The 14409-nt window shown below is 38.2% G+C and overlaps 7 protein-coding genes across 7 annotated transcripts; 4 read left to right on the forward strand and 3 right to left on the reverse strand.

The window, feature by feature from the left end:
- Positions 1–467: 467 nt before the first annotated feature.
- On the forward strand, positions 468–1383 carry RHIMIDRAFT_280743 (uncharacterized protein; the record flags this gene model as incomplete). Its single annotated transcript, XM_023612942.1, has 2 exons — positions 468–594; positions 660–1383. A coding segment is annotated over exon 2 (656 nt), but the record flags the coding sequence as incomplete, so codon positions are not given.
- A 214-nt stretch (positions 1384–1597) lies between these two features.
- Positions 1598–2175, forward strand: RHIMIDRAFT_201805 (HCP-like protein; the record flags this gene model as incomplete). Its single annotated transcript, XM_023606573.1, has 3 exons — positions 1598–1633; positions 1722–1889; positions 1963–2175. 3 exons carry the CDS (start codon positions 1598–1600, stop codon positions 2173–2175), a joined length of 417 nt encoding a protein of 138 aa, XP_023466613.1.
- A 4-nt stretch (positions 2176–2179) lies between these two features.
- On the reverse strand, positions 2180–2858 carry RHIMIDRAFT_126250 (uncharacterized protein). The gene is made up of 2 exons (XM_023605476.1): positions 2656–2858; positions 2180–2584 (listed from the first exon to the last, which is right to left on the reverse strand). Exons 1-2 carry the CDS (start codon positions 2808–2810, stop codon positions 2299–2301), a joined length of 441 nt encoding a protein of 146 aa, XP_023466614.1. The 5' UTR covers positions 2811–2858; the 3' UTR covers positions 2180–2298.
- Positions 2859–3281: 423 nt separating this feature from the next.
- RHIMIDRAFT_280778 (uncharacterized protein) lies at positions 3282–5507 on the forward strand. Its single transcript, XM_023612943.1, has 13 exons — positions 3282–3357; positions 3412–3448; positions 3502–3611; positions 3660–3701; positions 3751–3926; positions 3980–4180; positions 4234–4439; positions 4489–4553; positions 4604–4693; positions 4746–4789; positions 4845–4896; positions 4956–5233; positions 5288–5507. The coding sequence occupies exons 1-13, from the start codon at positions 3300–3302 to the stop codon at positions 5432–5434; spliced, it is 1506 nt and encodes a 501-aa protein (XP_023466615.1). The 5' UTR covers positions 3282–3299; the 3' UTR covers positions 5435–5507.
- A 110-nt stretch (positions 5508–5617) lies between these two features.
- On the forward strand, positions 5618–7015 carry RHIMIDRAFT_251012 (uncharacterized protein; the record flags this gene model as incomplete). Its single annotated transcript, XM_023610782.1, has 7 exons — positions 5618–5774; positions 5852–5933; positions 5980–6029; positions 6088–6474; positions 6525–6547; positions 6603–6914; positions 6962–7015. 7 exons carry the CDS (start codon positions 5618–5620, stop codon positions 7013–7015), a joined length of 1065 nt encoding a protein of 354 aa, XP_023466616.1.
- A 72-nt stretch (positions 7016–7087) lies between these two features.
- Positions 7088–11682, reverse strand: RHIMIDRAFT_251013 (uncharacterized protein; the record flags this gene model as incomplete). The annotated part of the gene is made up of 4 exons (XM_023610783.1): positions 7088–7552; positions 7612–9004; positions 9059–10681; positions 10742–11682. The coding sequence occupies 4 exons, from the start codon at positions 11680–11682 to the stop codon at positions 7088–7090; spliced, it is 4422 nt and encodes a 1473-aa protein (XP_023466617.1).
- Positions 11683–12252: 570 nt separating this feature from the next.
- RHIMIDRAFT_251014 (WD40 repeat-like protein) lies at positions 12253–13912 on the reverse strand (the record flags this gene model as incomplete). The annotated part of the gene is made up of 7 exons (XM_023610784.1): positions 12253–12702; positions 12754–13018; positions 13079–13249; positions 13302–13421; positions 13474–13614; positions 13666–13861; positions 13891–13912. 7 exons carry the CDS (start codon positions 13910–13912, stop codon positions 12253–12255), a joined length of 1365 nt encoding a protein of 454 aa, XP_023466618.1.
- Positions 13913–14409: the final 497 nt, after the last annotated feature.

The following is a 14409-nucleotide window of genomic DNA, read 5'->3' on the forward strand; positions in this document are numbered from 1 at the left end:
TAAGTAGCCAAAAAAAAAAATAATTTTATTGTGATACATGAATTACACGATTAAAAAGCCATAAAGGGTATTGTTCATTTCTTTTATTTCATTTTATGCTCTTTTCTTTCTAGTCTTCTTTCCTTACCCCCCTTTCCTCTCTTTTAAATCATTGTAATGTATAAAAACACACCCAACTTTCACTATGATTCATTCGAGCATACTACACCCAATTCGAGGTATGAAAAGAAAAAAAGAAAAAGAAATAGAGGGATGATCTTACTGTCTAGAGTAGAATGATACCCCCGCCTTCAACACAAGAATATCATGTGAGTCATACATAGCCTATATATCAATGGACATCTTATTCACTCATTCTTAGACAGCAGGCATGGATCAATGGAAACAAGTAAATGTAAATATAAAAAGCATCATTTCATGTATATAAAAAGGAAACCGAAATTAAAAGCAAAGAATAAAAATAAAAGCCTGTAAGGAGCTCTTCTTTACAGAAACCTTTAGATTACGAGCGAGAATCACTCATTGATCCAAGTGGTCTTCAGTACTATACCCATCAAGACCATAGTTGTGGGTATGCTAGAGATGTCTATATTGGTAAATACAGAACGAATGAAAGTAACGATAACACTCAACTCTTTGTCCTTTACAAAATCACACAGAGCCCAACAAGTCAACTATCGTGATTGACAGATCAAGTAACCAAGAGCCTATCTCTCCGGTTCCAAACATGGCCTTCTTTCATTCTTACCAACAACAAGAACATAGTCTGCCAAATCCACAAGTACAAGTGATGTGTCAACCAAAGTCTGTACGGTCTAATGTACAACACGTTGCAGAGGCACCTCTCAAGCTATATCAAGCCTATGCTGAGCCTTGTACGGCAGCGAAATCAGTGCAGGAAGCGATACCTGACAAGTTCTTACTGCAGCCTGTTCCAAAGAATAGAAAGCATCAGACAAGAGAAGACAATGACAACAACAATAGCAACAAGAATAGCAACAATAGTAGTAGTAACACCAGTCAAATAGCTCCGATTGCCAGCACAAGCACCAGCAGAATGCCCAAGCCTCCGCTGACACCATTAGTGATCCCACCTACACCCATCCGATCCAGCTCTTCACCCAACCGAGCGATTGTGACTCCCACACGTTCATCCTCTATACCGCACGACCTTCAGCTCACGCCTGGATCAATGACGCCTGGATCAATGACACCCGGGTCCTCTCGTAGTGCTTACTCACCCCACGGCTTTTCTCCTTTCACTAGCTCTCCTGTTACACCTTCACCCAACACACACTTGCCACATACAGTTCTTCCGATTGTCAATCCTCCAGATCATAAAATCAGCCATAGCAGCAGCAACAGCAGCAACAACAACAACAACAGTGTCAACCATAACAATAACAACAGCAACAGCAACAGCAACAGCAACACCTTAAAAGTAAACAATGCTCCTCACCACAAAAAGCAGTCTATTGTACCCGATAATGCAGCCGAGCGCTTTGTCCACGAAGGCATCAAATTTCACGAGCTAGGCAAACTAGAGCAAGCGGCCGAGATGTTTAAGCAAGCAGCTGCCATGGATCTGCCGATGGGTATGTTTCTGTACGGCATATCTATTCGACACGGATGGGTAAGTTTCTGACACACAGTCAAGAGAAAGACCATATGATGCATATATACATATATTTATATAAACAAACGCTCTTTTATTGTCACAGGGTTGTAAAAAGAACGAGCACCTTGCGTTTCAGTATCTTCAAAAGGCAGCAGAGCATGCTGTTGAAGACTTGGAAGGCTTTTCGAATACAGTCAATACATCAGCATCCAAGGGAGAATTGATCATGGCCATCTATGAGCTAGGCGTATCCTTTAGACACGGTTGGGGTGTAAGTAGTATACATGAATAAAAGGAAAAAAAAAAAAGAAAAGAAAAGAAAAGAAACCAACATTCATGCATAGTGTAAGAAGAACAAGGAGACAGCGGCCTATTATTTCAAGATAGCAGCCGACTTGAACGACCCAGATGCTCAAAATGACCTTGGTCATTGCTATTACCATGGCCACGGGGTGAAAAAGGACCTAAAAATGGCTGCTAAATATTATCGCATGGCTGATAAACAAGGGCAGGGGATCATGGGGAACTCTTGGATATGGAAATCAAAGTATGACTAAAGCACGCAAAAATAAACTCTTTTTTTTTTTTTTCATGCGAATTATTGTATATCAGCTCGAAAGTAAATGGGGAAATAATAATAAAGTTCATGCAAGGGCTTTAGTGCTTTTTTTTTATTATTTTTATGTACATGAATAAAGGATGTCTGTGACAATAATAGTTACAAAGGTTGCATAAAAGAATGTCATGTGTGCGTGTAGTATGCTTCTGTTATTGCTGTTGTTGCTGTTATCATTAGTGTTGCATTGAGGGTATCTCTTTGAAAACAGAAATAAAAGGAGAGGGGGAATCATGCTGAATAAATACGAAATGAGAGAGGGAGAGTGTGTATGTGTGTGCGTATGTGTGTTAATTGTGTGTATGTTGTGGTTTAAGTGAGCTTGATCAAGTAGAAAACCTACACCAAAACTCATGTCTTTAGATATACAATGTTAATAAATATATAGTCAAAAAAAAGGGGGGGTACAAGCTATACTTACGCAAATAGCGAGATATCAACTCCACAGCATTCACAAAAGATTGGTTCAATTTGATGATCTTCGATATAAGGCACCTTGTTTATATCATTGTTGTCATCATTAGGATCGACATAGGTTACTGTAGTAATGGTAGGGCAAGAAGAGGGATGTTCCATTGATAATATATTACTAAAAAAAAAAAGAGAAAGAGAGAAGCAAAATGTCTGCAGGAAATGAAATGAGCCCAAGACGGCGGAAACTTTTTACGCACATCCCGTATAACAACAGAAACTTGGAAACATTTGCACACATAGCAAAATCTACTTCGAAACCTGAGTCAGTTGTACTCATATGTATGCCATTTTATTATTAAAGTGGCAATTGCTGTCAGCTGGTGTTTTAGTTTTCTGTATAGATATGCAAGTATACAACAAAAACAAACAATGATCGAAGAAAGTCGCCTTTTTGTGCTCAAAGAAAACGACCAGAAATACTTGAAAGGTTTATCAGAATAATAAAAAGGAGACATGCTTTGATCACTGCCTTAGACTTCTCCATCACTATCACTTCACTCTCCTTTATATGTTACTCGATTATATGAAAATACATAAAGCCGTTATCATACCCAATCTCTTTTGTTTTGCATAATTTTACAAAAGAACGATATGAAAGCACGCATATTAGTATGTCTTTTGTTGGTATATGTTCAATATACTGATGCTAGTGCGTACATAGACCATAACATTTACCTAAAAGCAATCTCATCATGTTTCTTAGTCGCATTTACTACAAGGTGTTGGGAGATACTAAATGGGTATAGTTAATGATATATATACATTACTTTGCTATAACCAAGTGTAAATTCAGAAAGGAAAATATGTTTAAGGATGGTTTATGCAAAGAAATAAACCAATTGGGGAATCAAGGATGGCATACTTTGGAATCTGATGATTGGGTTTACTATCCTCAGCAGTATGGTAAATTAGAATATCTAATAACCTTACATGCGCCTAATTGGTTATCAGTGAACGTATCCTCTACAGCACTTGATATATCCGTTACATTAGGTATTTGCATATATTATATAGCTCTTCTTTTTTGCTCATCTGTTCATAGTTGGTGGATGCTGTGCTCCGAGTAGATACAAGCCCACTGGCTTTCTATACCGAGATGACGGAAGCTCATACAAGGACACTGGAAACAAAATAGTTGCTATATCCGATAGGCCCATAGTACAGAACATAACCATAAAAGGCTGGTACATGCAAAGCTTTGTCGATGACGGTGCAGTAGTAAGTGTATATTTATTTAGAGCAGATACAGTAGATTACTAATAGTCCTTTAGAATTTAACACTTGTGCCTACCATAAATCACCCGGATAAGCAATCAGTTTTTTATGAGCTTATAGCATTTGATCGAGCTATGGTGATCACTTATCAGTTTTTTAATGATCAAGATAAGCTCATTGGTAATTATTCAAGTGGTCTTCTTAGAAACTCTGTAAGCATCCCAGACATCACTCTGCCAAGATACACTCGTCGCATCGTAAAGTACTAAAATTTTATACTCAAGCAATACTAAACATACCTTGTACTTAGGTGGTTTCCATCTTTAGTTCCAGAGCTGATCCTATGTGTTTTGCTTACATTTATGCTGGAGTATATATCTATAGTCCATTTACCACTCTGACAAAAGTGTGTGCAAAGCTGGCTACCCTATTACAGTATGCTTGCCTGGGAAATTTTATAATGATACCTCTTATATTTACTATAATGAGCTATACTTCCGATTTTTCGTTTCCTCCGTAAGGCATCCCATCCAGCTCATATTCATTTACTAAAACTTGTTTAAAGACCCGTCCGGTTTCTCTGTAGAACACCTGCAAACACGATTCACATGTGTATTATTATCACACTGGGTATGTCACTAGAACAAACATTTATTGATATGAAAATAACCTTTGGACAGGATCATTTATATCAAGCCAAGCGTGGCATATGCTCAACTCTGAAGCAATCATGTTTCACGAATGGCTTCCACGAGCAGTTAGAATCATTGGTAAGTAATCAAAGAGTTCGTTTGATCCAGTTTCTGAACCTTTATAATCAAGAGATCTTTTTGTCCTTTTTCTTGCTTGCCGTTTACTTTTACCCTGTAATGAATGCATACAATCGCCATGATTAAAGCACTTTACTTACATCTGATGTAGGTTTTTATTTGTTACCATGCAAGCTATAGGTCTCGAGTGGCAAATATTATGGGTAAACAAGACATAAAGTATCCTTCACTGTACGCTAAAAAGAACAGAACCATTATATAGGCGCATATACTATATTAGCGCTGTTTACTCTCAGAGTATCTATAGAGCTACCTAACTATATAGTCATATACCCTCAAAGTCAAGGATTTCTTGTTGTAAACTTGCTCACAATTACCCCTACCATCGGTGCTTATTTTGCGGTTTTTGTCTACTTTATAACACGGTCCTTAACCTTTAAACCCTGTGTTCTATGCAGTGTAGCATTTCTTGAAGTCCAAGATATAGAGGAAGAGTATGTGAAGCGCTTACTTTATTCCCATACAAAAAGGAAAAGAAAGGTAATGGCTATAATTATAAGCGCCAGCAAGGTTCTGAATCATCGTTCTCTTTAGGCCCGAAATCATGATTCTTTTTTAGGACGACTCTGGGATTTTATAACCATAGACTGGCCCCAAATACGAGCAACGCCAATCAACTTACGGAAACTGCTTAAGCAATTTCTAAGATACCTATTTGGCATAGATGAGCTTGTTCGGTAAAAGTAGTTGAAAAGATATCTGAATATAGGATTAAGAAAAAGGTTGTTATAGAATACCATTTGCTATCAAGGCGTCCTTGACCCTATTAATTTACTGTTTGGCTCAACTGGTAATGCGTCATTCATGGTGGGGCTAGTAGATTGACAGAATCACTTTTTATAGATCCCACTCCTTTTAAACAAGATGATAGGCACAGGAGCTGTAGTGTCTAGACATATCTGCCGGTGGTCCCCCTATTTAGTCCAGCTTCATTACGAAAAGGATCCTTTATCGTTTGCAATCAAGACATATTACTTTATGCGTATAGTTACATATATCGCGGCATTTGGAGGAGGCGTATGTAATGTGCACCAAAATTGCCATGGTTACTATTCTTATTCTAATACATAAGGCCAGTCTGTGTCTTATTTTCCTTAGGTATCCTTAGAAGATTTACAAAGGATATTCTTAAAATAAGAAAAGGAGACTATTCTCTTTTTAAAGGGAAAAGAAACAACAGGTATTTAATTTATTTTTGATGATGATATTCTAAGCAATTTGTCTAGGATTGACATAGACGATGCTATTCGATTTTTAGGAGTGTTTATAGGATTCGGTATGTCTGTCTTCACTAAAGCTCTTTGACATTATATCTCTTATCAAAACGCTTATAGGGTTCACGGGAACTTTATATCTCATGCTCGAGGTATCTCTTATAGGAACATTCATCACAATGCTTATACAACTTGATGTGCTACGCGAGGTTTTATTAAAGCAGCTTGGATACGGTGCTTATTTTGCTAGCTTCTTTGTCGCTATCATTGTACAGTTCTTGCAAAAACGAGTAACTAACTTGGTCTTTATTGAATCCCGTACACGATTTATGATTTATCACAGAGCACCATTCTTGCACTACTGGTACTTTATGATGCTTACATCAATGACCAAGGCATTAATCTCATACTTTTTACGAACTTTAAAACTTGCCTTGAGATATCCTATGTATAGTTTGCGTGTTGATAGGAATGCAGAAACTTGGAGTGTTCGCAATGGAGATGCAGGTAAAGACAGTCTTTTTCTGATAAATTTCCACTCTTATTCTTTTCATTAGGTTTTACTGCTTACAGTGGCATGGTATAAAAAGGAGGGTGATTAACAAAAGCTTGTTACTGATATGCTTCGAATATAGATTCTTGCTGATCACGAGTACAACAATCCAATTGCTTTGGCTTTTATTGAATGCATCCTTGACTGTATACTACGCTCTTTTCAAAAAAGCCCCCTTTCAAAATATTTTATCTTTGGAGATCACAAAAGAAAGCTATGCGAATATCACATCAAAAGTTCTCATAATTTAATCAAATCAGAGAATTTGAAAAATAACTCGACAAAAGACAGCATCAAGAAGACCTCAAGTGATGTAAAAGAAGAGCAAACAGTATCATCTAGAAGAGCGCGAAACCGTTGGTTCCTTGCGTATACACTAGTTAACAATCCTCAAGTAAGTTCAAGAAGGTACAAGGCATAGAACTAAATAGTGTTCAATAGCTTCGTGCTGATCGTCAAAGAGAAGAAATCGAGATACAAATTACTACTGAATAAAGACACAGCTGTTTTACATAATAAAAATCTAAGAATAAAATATATGTATATATACAATGTTTATTTACAAATCTATTGTTTTACGGCAACTATTTGTACTTTCCATCCTTTAAACCATGGAACTTGTAAAAGTAATCGCACATTTTCTTCATTGATGCCTGATATATATGGTCTTTCGTAATACAATAATCCCAGTAAAGCAAAAAGAACTGCAAAACCAATATATATCAAACACAAATACAACTGATTACGCCTGATATCTCTAATACTCATAGCTGCTACTCGTGAGTCATGCTGCACAAGAGCCGATAACTCGTTATTCACAGGCTGTTTCACGTTGTTACCTGTAGATACGGCTGGGTTGTATTCTCCATCAACTGCGGAATAGCCCTTGGTATTTCCAGCATTTCCTTCTTCCCCTACTGCTGCTTTTGTTGTTGTTGTTGGTAAAGAAGATGACCCCACTTTGTTATTATGAGTTTGAAGAGAAGGATTGGAAATCGTTCTAAATGGAAATACCATACGGGCACTAAAGTTCTATCAAGAACAATCTTAGTATACGCTTTTTCTCTCCTTATCTGTGTCTTGTCACTTACATTCACACCAGCGGATACGTTTCCTAATGCAGAAGCTACTACGCCACCAGGCATGTACTGAGTAACAGCAACACTACGGCTTGTACCTTCTTGCAAACTACTGTTTGGCACTTGTTCACTCTGCTCTTTCCTCTTGTCATCATCCAGTAGCTTCGATTGAAGAGTGTTGTGGCTTTTACTTTCTTCGGACTTTTCCACATCCCTTGTACAGACTTTGATTTGAGCATCCTTTCCTATTTCAATTCGGTCGCCGTTTACAATCACTCTGCCGTTCCATTTTGCCTCTGAGCTGCTATCTTTGCTCTCATCTTCTCCAAGGACATGTGAAACAGTAAGGCGTGACTCCTTATGACCAGAATCCTCTTCAGGGATAGGCAAGAGGTCAAACTCAAATTCGTACTTGCCTGGTAGTGTGGATGGAGATAGACCATGTGTCTTGAGATGAACAGAGTGCTTGATGTGGTTATTGCTGTTGTCTGTCAGCTGCGTTAATGCTGGTTCAGAGACATGAATGACTAATTTATCGGTCAGGTTCTTGTGTTTTTCCGCCTGGGTTGTATCAAATAATTGAGTTTGTATTTCGTATCCTTTAGGGAAAGAACGTAGCCCTATTGTTGTTTTTAAAAACGTAAAATCCCTTGCCGCAGTAATAGTAGTTGATGTTGCTGCCGTATTACTTCCACTTGTAGATTGAGACAACTTGTCCTTGTTCTCTGTGCACATTATCCGTTTTTTAGGTGCATTTGAAGAAAATGAGCCGCGGCGTATGCCACCATCGGCTGGAAAACGCTGGTCTCCAAATTTCACTAGTTCGCCTTCCTCGGCGCCGGCTTTGCTAGCTGAACCCACAGTTTCAAGCGAGCCTTTTCTTGAAACGCTTGTTGATCTTTTATTTGAAGCCGTACTCTCTTCCTGACGTATCTCCAGACGGCAGCGCACTTTAAACCGATGCGTATCTCTATCGTAAAAAGATGATATCTCATCCCACTTTATGTCCGCAGACTCTGTAGACTGCGCCAATAGTGGCAGTGGTTCAGTTATAAATGGCGGTGGTCCATTTGACTTCAAGTAGGAGAGAACAGCCTGAATCTTTTTGGGAAACCAGCTGTTGGCCACGAGATTACTAATATATGAAGGCACAAGGCTCCCTAGATCCAATGCTGCGACATATGTAACCCGTGTGGATGGAATAGGATAATTGGTTGCTGTCGTATAGGGGTCCACGGCTTCGATTATCCAGGCTGATATAAACAAGTTCCCTCGTGGCTTCTTGGTGGAGACGATGGGAAACCCAGGAATAGAACTTTCCATGTACACCATACGTTTAACGGATGAAAGCGTATCAGAAGATGGCATCTCAGCTAAACATGAGTAAGTATAAATTTCTCTCGGCCTATATGAAAAAGATTAAATAACTTTATCAATAAGGGCAATTAAGCATACATACTTGAAAGGAAATATCGCCTTCAAAGTCTGACGAACGACCCTACAGCCTGGCCTCAAATGGCGCAAAACATCAATCTCCTCGATAGTATCGTCATATGCCTTTCTAACATTCTGTATATCACTCACAACAGCTAGAACCTCCTCTGCAGAATAGTTTTCGATAACCTTTGAAGCCTTGTAGATCATGAATGGCTCAGGAACATCTATTGTGAATGTATCCTGAAGAAACGAGTCGGGCTCTTTCTTTTTCTGCTTCGCCCCAGACCGCTTACTTGTTTTTATACCATTCTTATCAGAGACGGCGGTCCATCCAAACTGCTCATCCGCTCGCTTAAGAAATGCCAGCACAGCATGTGTGTGCTCTTGAGGTGGTACCGATAGCTGATCAATGGCTCGACTGACAGCATGTTCCTCGGATATGAACTTCTTCTTGTCCTTGCTCGCCTGAGACACAGCTTTCTGAAATTCCTTCTCAATCTGCTCAGGGATTGCACGCTCCTTTTCAACCACAATGGGTCCACCATTTACGGAGATCTGGCAATCAGGAACCGGCTCCTTGATTGATGATGCAGCATCATCAGGTTTGATGATGACCAATATCTTTCCATGAAAGGGGATAATAAAGACTTCATCATGTTCTATAATGAGCCATACACCATAAGGATCATGTATCCTCTCAATTGCAGACACACGCGATGGAGGTGGGTCGATGATGGTGGAATATTTGTTGCCTGTCGAAAGGGCCCAACGCCGTTTATCGATGCGTATAAGCGATGTAGTTGTAGCACCCGCCATGACTTTGGCAGCCTTATCGTCACTCTCTGTACGTCGACTGTACTCGCACCGCCATGTCTTGCGCTCATGATCATGCTTCAGATTCATCAGAACAGCGTTCATGAGGTTTTCCAAACTAGGAGGTGCACCATACATACCGAGATAGTCCTTGGCCATCTGTACAGCGGCTAGAGACTGCACGAGGTAACGGCTGGTGATGTAGTTGATGACCCAGGTCGAGAACTGAGTCATCATCAATCCCTTCATCAGCACGGTGTCCTTGGTCGCATACTCCAATCGCCAACCCATGACATCCATTGTAGCTCGAGTGTATCCTGAGATTTCCTTTGGTAAAGGCTTATGACGATATGATTCACCTACACAGGAGGTAGAGACTAGATCCACCATATAAGAAGATGCATACTGTCCTTGAAAACAGATATAGTCGCGAGGGCTTACAGGCCAAGTACCTTGGATCTTTGTATGCCATATGGCACTGGTCGGCGTCAGAGCATGTAGAAGCGTACTGTTTTCAAATGTGTTGTCCCACACCTTTCGTGCACCTACGCTTTCAATCACTGCCTTCACATCCCATAGACTGCAATCTTTCCACATTGTTTCGACTAAAAAGGCGCCCATAGGATGGTCAGGGACATCAATCTTCTTGACTGTCACATATCCATTATCTCGACAAGGTTCTTGAATTACTGTTGTGGGTGTTTCGGTCGATCTTATAAATTGAGTAAATAGCTGATAAGCTCTCTGTAGCGCAAGTGGATCGCTTTCTGGGACTGTAATAACAGAAATCTCCTTATCTGAAATAGATTCGTTTGTATCAGACACTTGGATGCTATACAAAAGAGGTATGAGCATACACTCTAAATCAGGTAACACTATCGTCAGAACTTACTCATTATCATCATCATCCACTTTTTTTTGCGGCACCTCTGATGGTTTCTCAAACTGTTTATATGCATGGGTTGGTGTTGAATTTGAAGCGGCTGGCTGTGGCACCTTCATCAGTGGCACGCTGGAAGAGGAAACCTTATGTTGAACAGTCGGTCGTGATGGCTGTTGCAACTCAAGCAAGGGAGGTGCACCAGTAGCCAGTGGACTTGTTTCATCCAATTCCTCCATTCCATCCACAAATATATCTTCTTCTTTATAATCATGATCACTCTCTTCATCTGTCGTACTAGAATCACGCTCATCTCGTAATGGCCATTCTTTATCATTCACAGTAAACTGACCATCGTCTGACCGAGTCATAACGATACTGATGCGTAATCCTTGATCAGAGACATCTTGTGCAAGATATTTCAGTAGTTCTGGTGGATGTAGTAGTCGAACGATATATGTGTCATCCCTTCGTGTACACTTGAGACAGAGCTGGGTAAACTTATCTGACAGACCACTACTGTCATCATGATCAAGCAATGAGATTGATATCTTGTACACATCATGCATTTTAATCTTGAGTTCCTTTATTGAAGCTTGATCTCTCTCCTTTTCTTCATCTAGATCATTAAGAAATGAACTGTCTGATCGTCTGTCAGGGTAAGAAGTACTTGGTCTAGGTTGGAAGTGAGTAAAAAGGCTTCTCTCTTGGCTCCATGAGCCAGCGTGATGCCATTTGTGTTTGATGTTTAAAGGAGGAGACAGATAAGGTGGTGGTTGAGTGAAGGTATAGTGCAGATGACAGGTAGGGTGATCACTATATACAATAGAATTCACGTATAGATTATCGCATAAACTAATGTATGGAAGTGTATTTAATTGGATGATATGATGCATTATGTTTATGGTATCAAGTAATGTATGCCATTGGTAGTAAACTGTGACACGTGTCATATTGAGATAGGTTTGAATGCTAAAAGCGAAAAAGTAATCATCATTTGATAAAGAAGTAGCGATATAAGAAAGAGACTGTTTTCTTTTGATGACTTTTTCAGCGAATATCAAGGAACTAAAACAAAGGATGAGTGTTTTGTATTAGATGTATTTTGTCTCTTGTTTACTTTGCATGAATTATATTAACATTTGTGATAGGTTGACTTATGAGCTGTATATCGTTAAACCAAGTACACCCTGCAAATAAAGATGAGTTCAATGGGTACAAGTGATGATATAGCTTGTTTACATAGTTTATGTGTATTGATATCTAATAGCAAGTCTTTGATATGGTTCAAATGAGTATGCTTTATATTAAAGTCCTTTTCTGCCTTGATTATATCTTTATCCTTGTCTATTTCAAATTGATTTAGCCTATTTTGAGCCAAGTCCAGCTTCTCTTGATAAGTTGATGTCCAAGAAAAGTCAGCAATGGTCGAATGGTAACTCATGAACAAGGTAAATATAAAAGAGAAAGAAGAAAGAAAGAAAAAAAGGATTTGAATGACCGAAAAAGACATTTTTTTTTTTTTATTTTTTTATAGACTTCTTTGGCCTTGTGTTTTCATCCGATTCAAGTCTTTTCTTTTTCTTTAATAACTCGCCTGCGTGTTTCTTTAAAGAACTTTTTGCAAATTCTTCATCACTACTTAGACTGGTATTGTTATCATCTTCAAATGGTAAATTGGGTAAATAAAGTACTTCGTCTTCCTCTTCTTCATCAGATGATTCAATAAATGCCTGTATAGTATCACATGTAGTTACGTCAACAATGACATCCTCATCTACTTGTTTTTGTTTTGTTTTTTCAGCATCAGGCATCACATCAAATTCATCTTCTTGTTCTTCATATTCTACATTTTCTTGAAGTTCAATGAAATCGGGCGCGAATGCACTCCAATTCTCTTGATGTTTTGTTGCCCAAATATAAATATTACCAAAACTGCTTACAGATGCAATCACAGGCTTGACTGGATGTGACTTTAAGGTGATCAGTACCATACTATTTATTCTCTTTTTTCTTTCTCTTACCGCTAAATCATCCAATGGTTCTTTAGGCCCTTCCAATATTTTTATAAGATTTCCTTCTTGTCTATCCCATATATAAATATTATGTTCTGCTTTATGTCCTGATCCACCAATAACACATTCATTATCTGCATTAAAACACGTTTGACTCCATTGAGATCTATTGATCAGATCCTGAAATCTTTCTCTGAACACAGGTATTCCTGTATCTTCATCTTCTATTTGATAATATCGTATTGATCGATCATTGGAATTGATGAGTAACTCACTATATACAAAGGCGATAAACTATTAGTAATCTGATCTTGTGTGTCATCATCATCCATACCGTCCATTCCTACTCCACTGAATGCCTTTGATGGTTGTATTGGTTATTCTTGTACTATAAGTAATCTTGTTTGATTCAACGTCGATTATATTTAAATATCCTTTTGACGTCCCTGCATATATTCGTGTGCCTGCTTTATTCCACGAAACAGCTGTGACAAGAAATGAATTTCTAAAGAAGAAAAGATTAGCCCAAAGCAAGATATATATAAACTAAGCATTACTTTGGCGACTTTTCTTCTTTTGTATCTGGTTCTGTGGGTAATACTGTTTTTACTATATCTTGACCTAAAATATCTACAATGACCGGATTGTCTTGAAATAATACGGCAACAAATCGATGACTAACATCAATCATATTAATAAGCATATATTTAAACAGTATGTTGATATTACTTGTTCTTTGGATGCATATGAGCCATTAAGACTGGTGTATCAAATCTTATCTTTAACTTCTTTTTCCCAGTGATCAGATCCCAATAGATGCAAGTCCAATCCTTTGATGCTGATAATAAATATTTGCCGTTGCGAGACCAACTGATAAATGTATGAGTATCCACTGGCATGTTGTATTTTACATAAGCTAACCTTATACTTGACACAGGTTTAACGTGTCCAATCAAGTTACGTGATACACCCTTGGTATCAAAGTCCCAAACGATGCATCTTCCGTCTAGGCAACCTGCAGCAAGTAAAGTGCCTCTTTTGTTAAATTTACAGTTGAGCACATAACCATCTTCCAATGTTTCTTCAATCAGTTGAGGATATTCTTGTTCCCAAGGATCTGTTTTACACGGTTTTAGTCATGATTACTTGTTGTTATTAATCTATACATGCCTAATAATTCTAAATTCATTTAAAGTGAGAAAGAAACTTTTAAAATGCAAGTCACAGAAGCAAGCGTAATCATAATAAAAAAGGGTCCATTATAAATTCATGCACCCAATGTTTCTATTTTAGAGTGCAATGACCGCAGTCTGTGACTCTAGTATTTGATTGGTGCTATTTAAGTCTACGATTCCTATTGGTCCTGTTAGTCCCTTTCAATCACATTGCATGTAACCCAATCACACCATTTTGTTCTCGCACACCAGTCAAAGGGTACGAATCTCATCTCTATTTATATCATAGATGTGTGTATATACTTTATATGTCATTTTTATAATATCTGACCACATCCATATACAGACTATACATATATAAGTAAGCAAATATATGATTATTTATGTGCATATAAAGAATATTTATTGCAAGTATAAAAAATATTGATAATCAGTTTATATATCAATTTGACTCAGTTACCCTTTTTAATACAAGATTCGCAGTGAGTCA

The sequence above is a fragment of the Rhizopus microsporus genome, assembly GCF_002708625.1.
Source record: "Rhizopus microsporus ATCC 52813 unplaced genomic scaffold scaffold_7, whole genome shotgun sequence".
Taxonomy (NCBI): domain Eukaryota; kingdom Fungi; phylum Mucoromycota; class Mucoromycetes; order Mucorales; family Rhizopodaceae; genus Rhizopus; species Rhizopus microsporus.

What these genes read in the sequence shown, in the direction of transcription:
- RHIMIDRAFT_280778 (XM_023612943.1), top strand. Translation starts at nt 3,300, where the DNA reads ATGAAAGCACGCATATTAGTATGTCTTTTGTTGGTATATGTTCAATAT. An exon ending in TGTTCAATATACTGATGCTA is followed by an intron (nt 3,358 to 3,411) that starts GTGCGTACATAG and finishes CATGTTTCTTAG; the next exon opens with TCGCATTTACTACAAGGTGT. An exon ending in ATACAAAAAGGAAAAGAAAG is followed by an intron (nt 5,234 to 5,287) that starts GTAATGGCTATA and finishes CGTTCTCTTTAG; the next exon opens with GCCCGAAATCATGATTCTTT.
- RHIMIDRAFT_126250 (XM_023605476.1), bottom strand. Translation starts at nt 2,810, where the DNA reads ATGGAACATCCCTCTTCTTGCCCTACCATTACTACAGTAACCTATGTC. An exon ending in GTTGATATCTCGCTATTTGC is followed by an intron (nt 2,585 to 2,655) that starts GTAAGTATAGCT and finishes TAAAGACATGAG; the next exon opens with TTTTGGTGTAGGTTTTCTAC.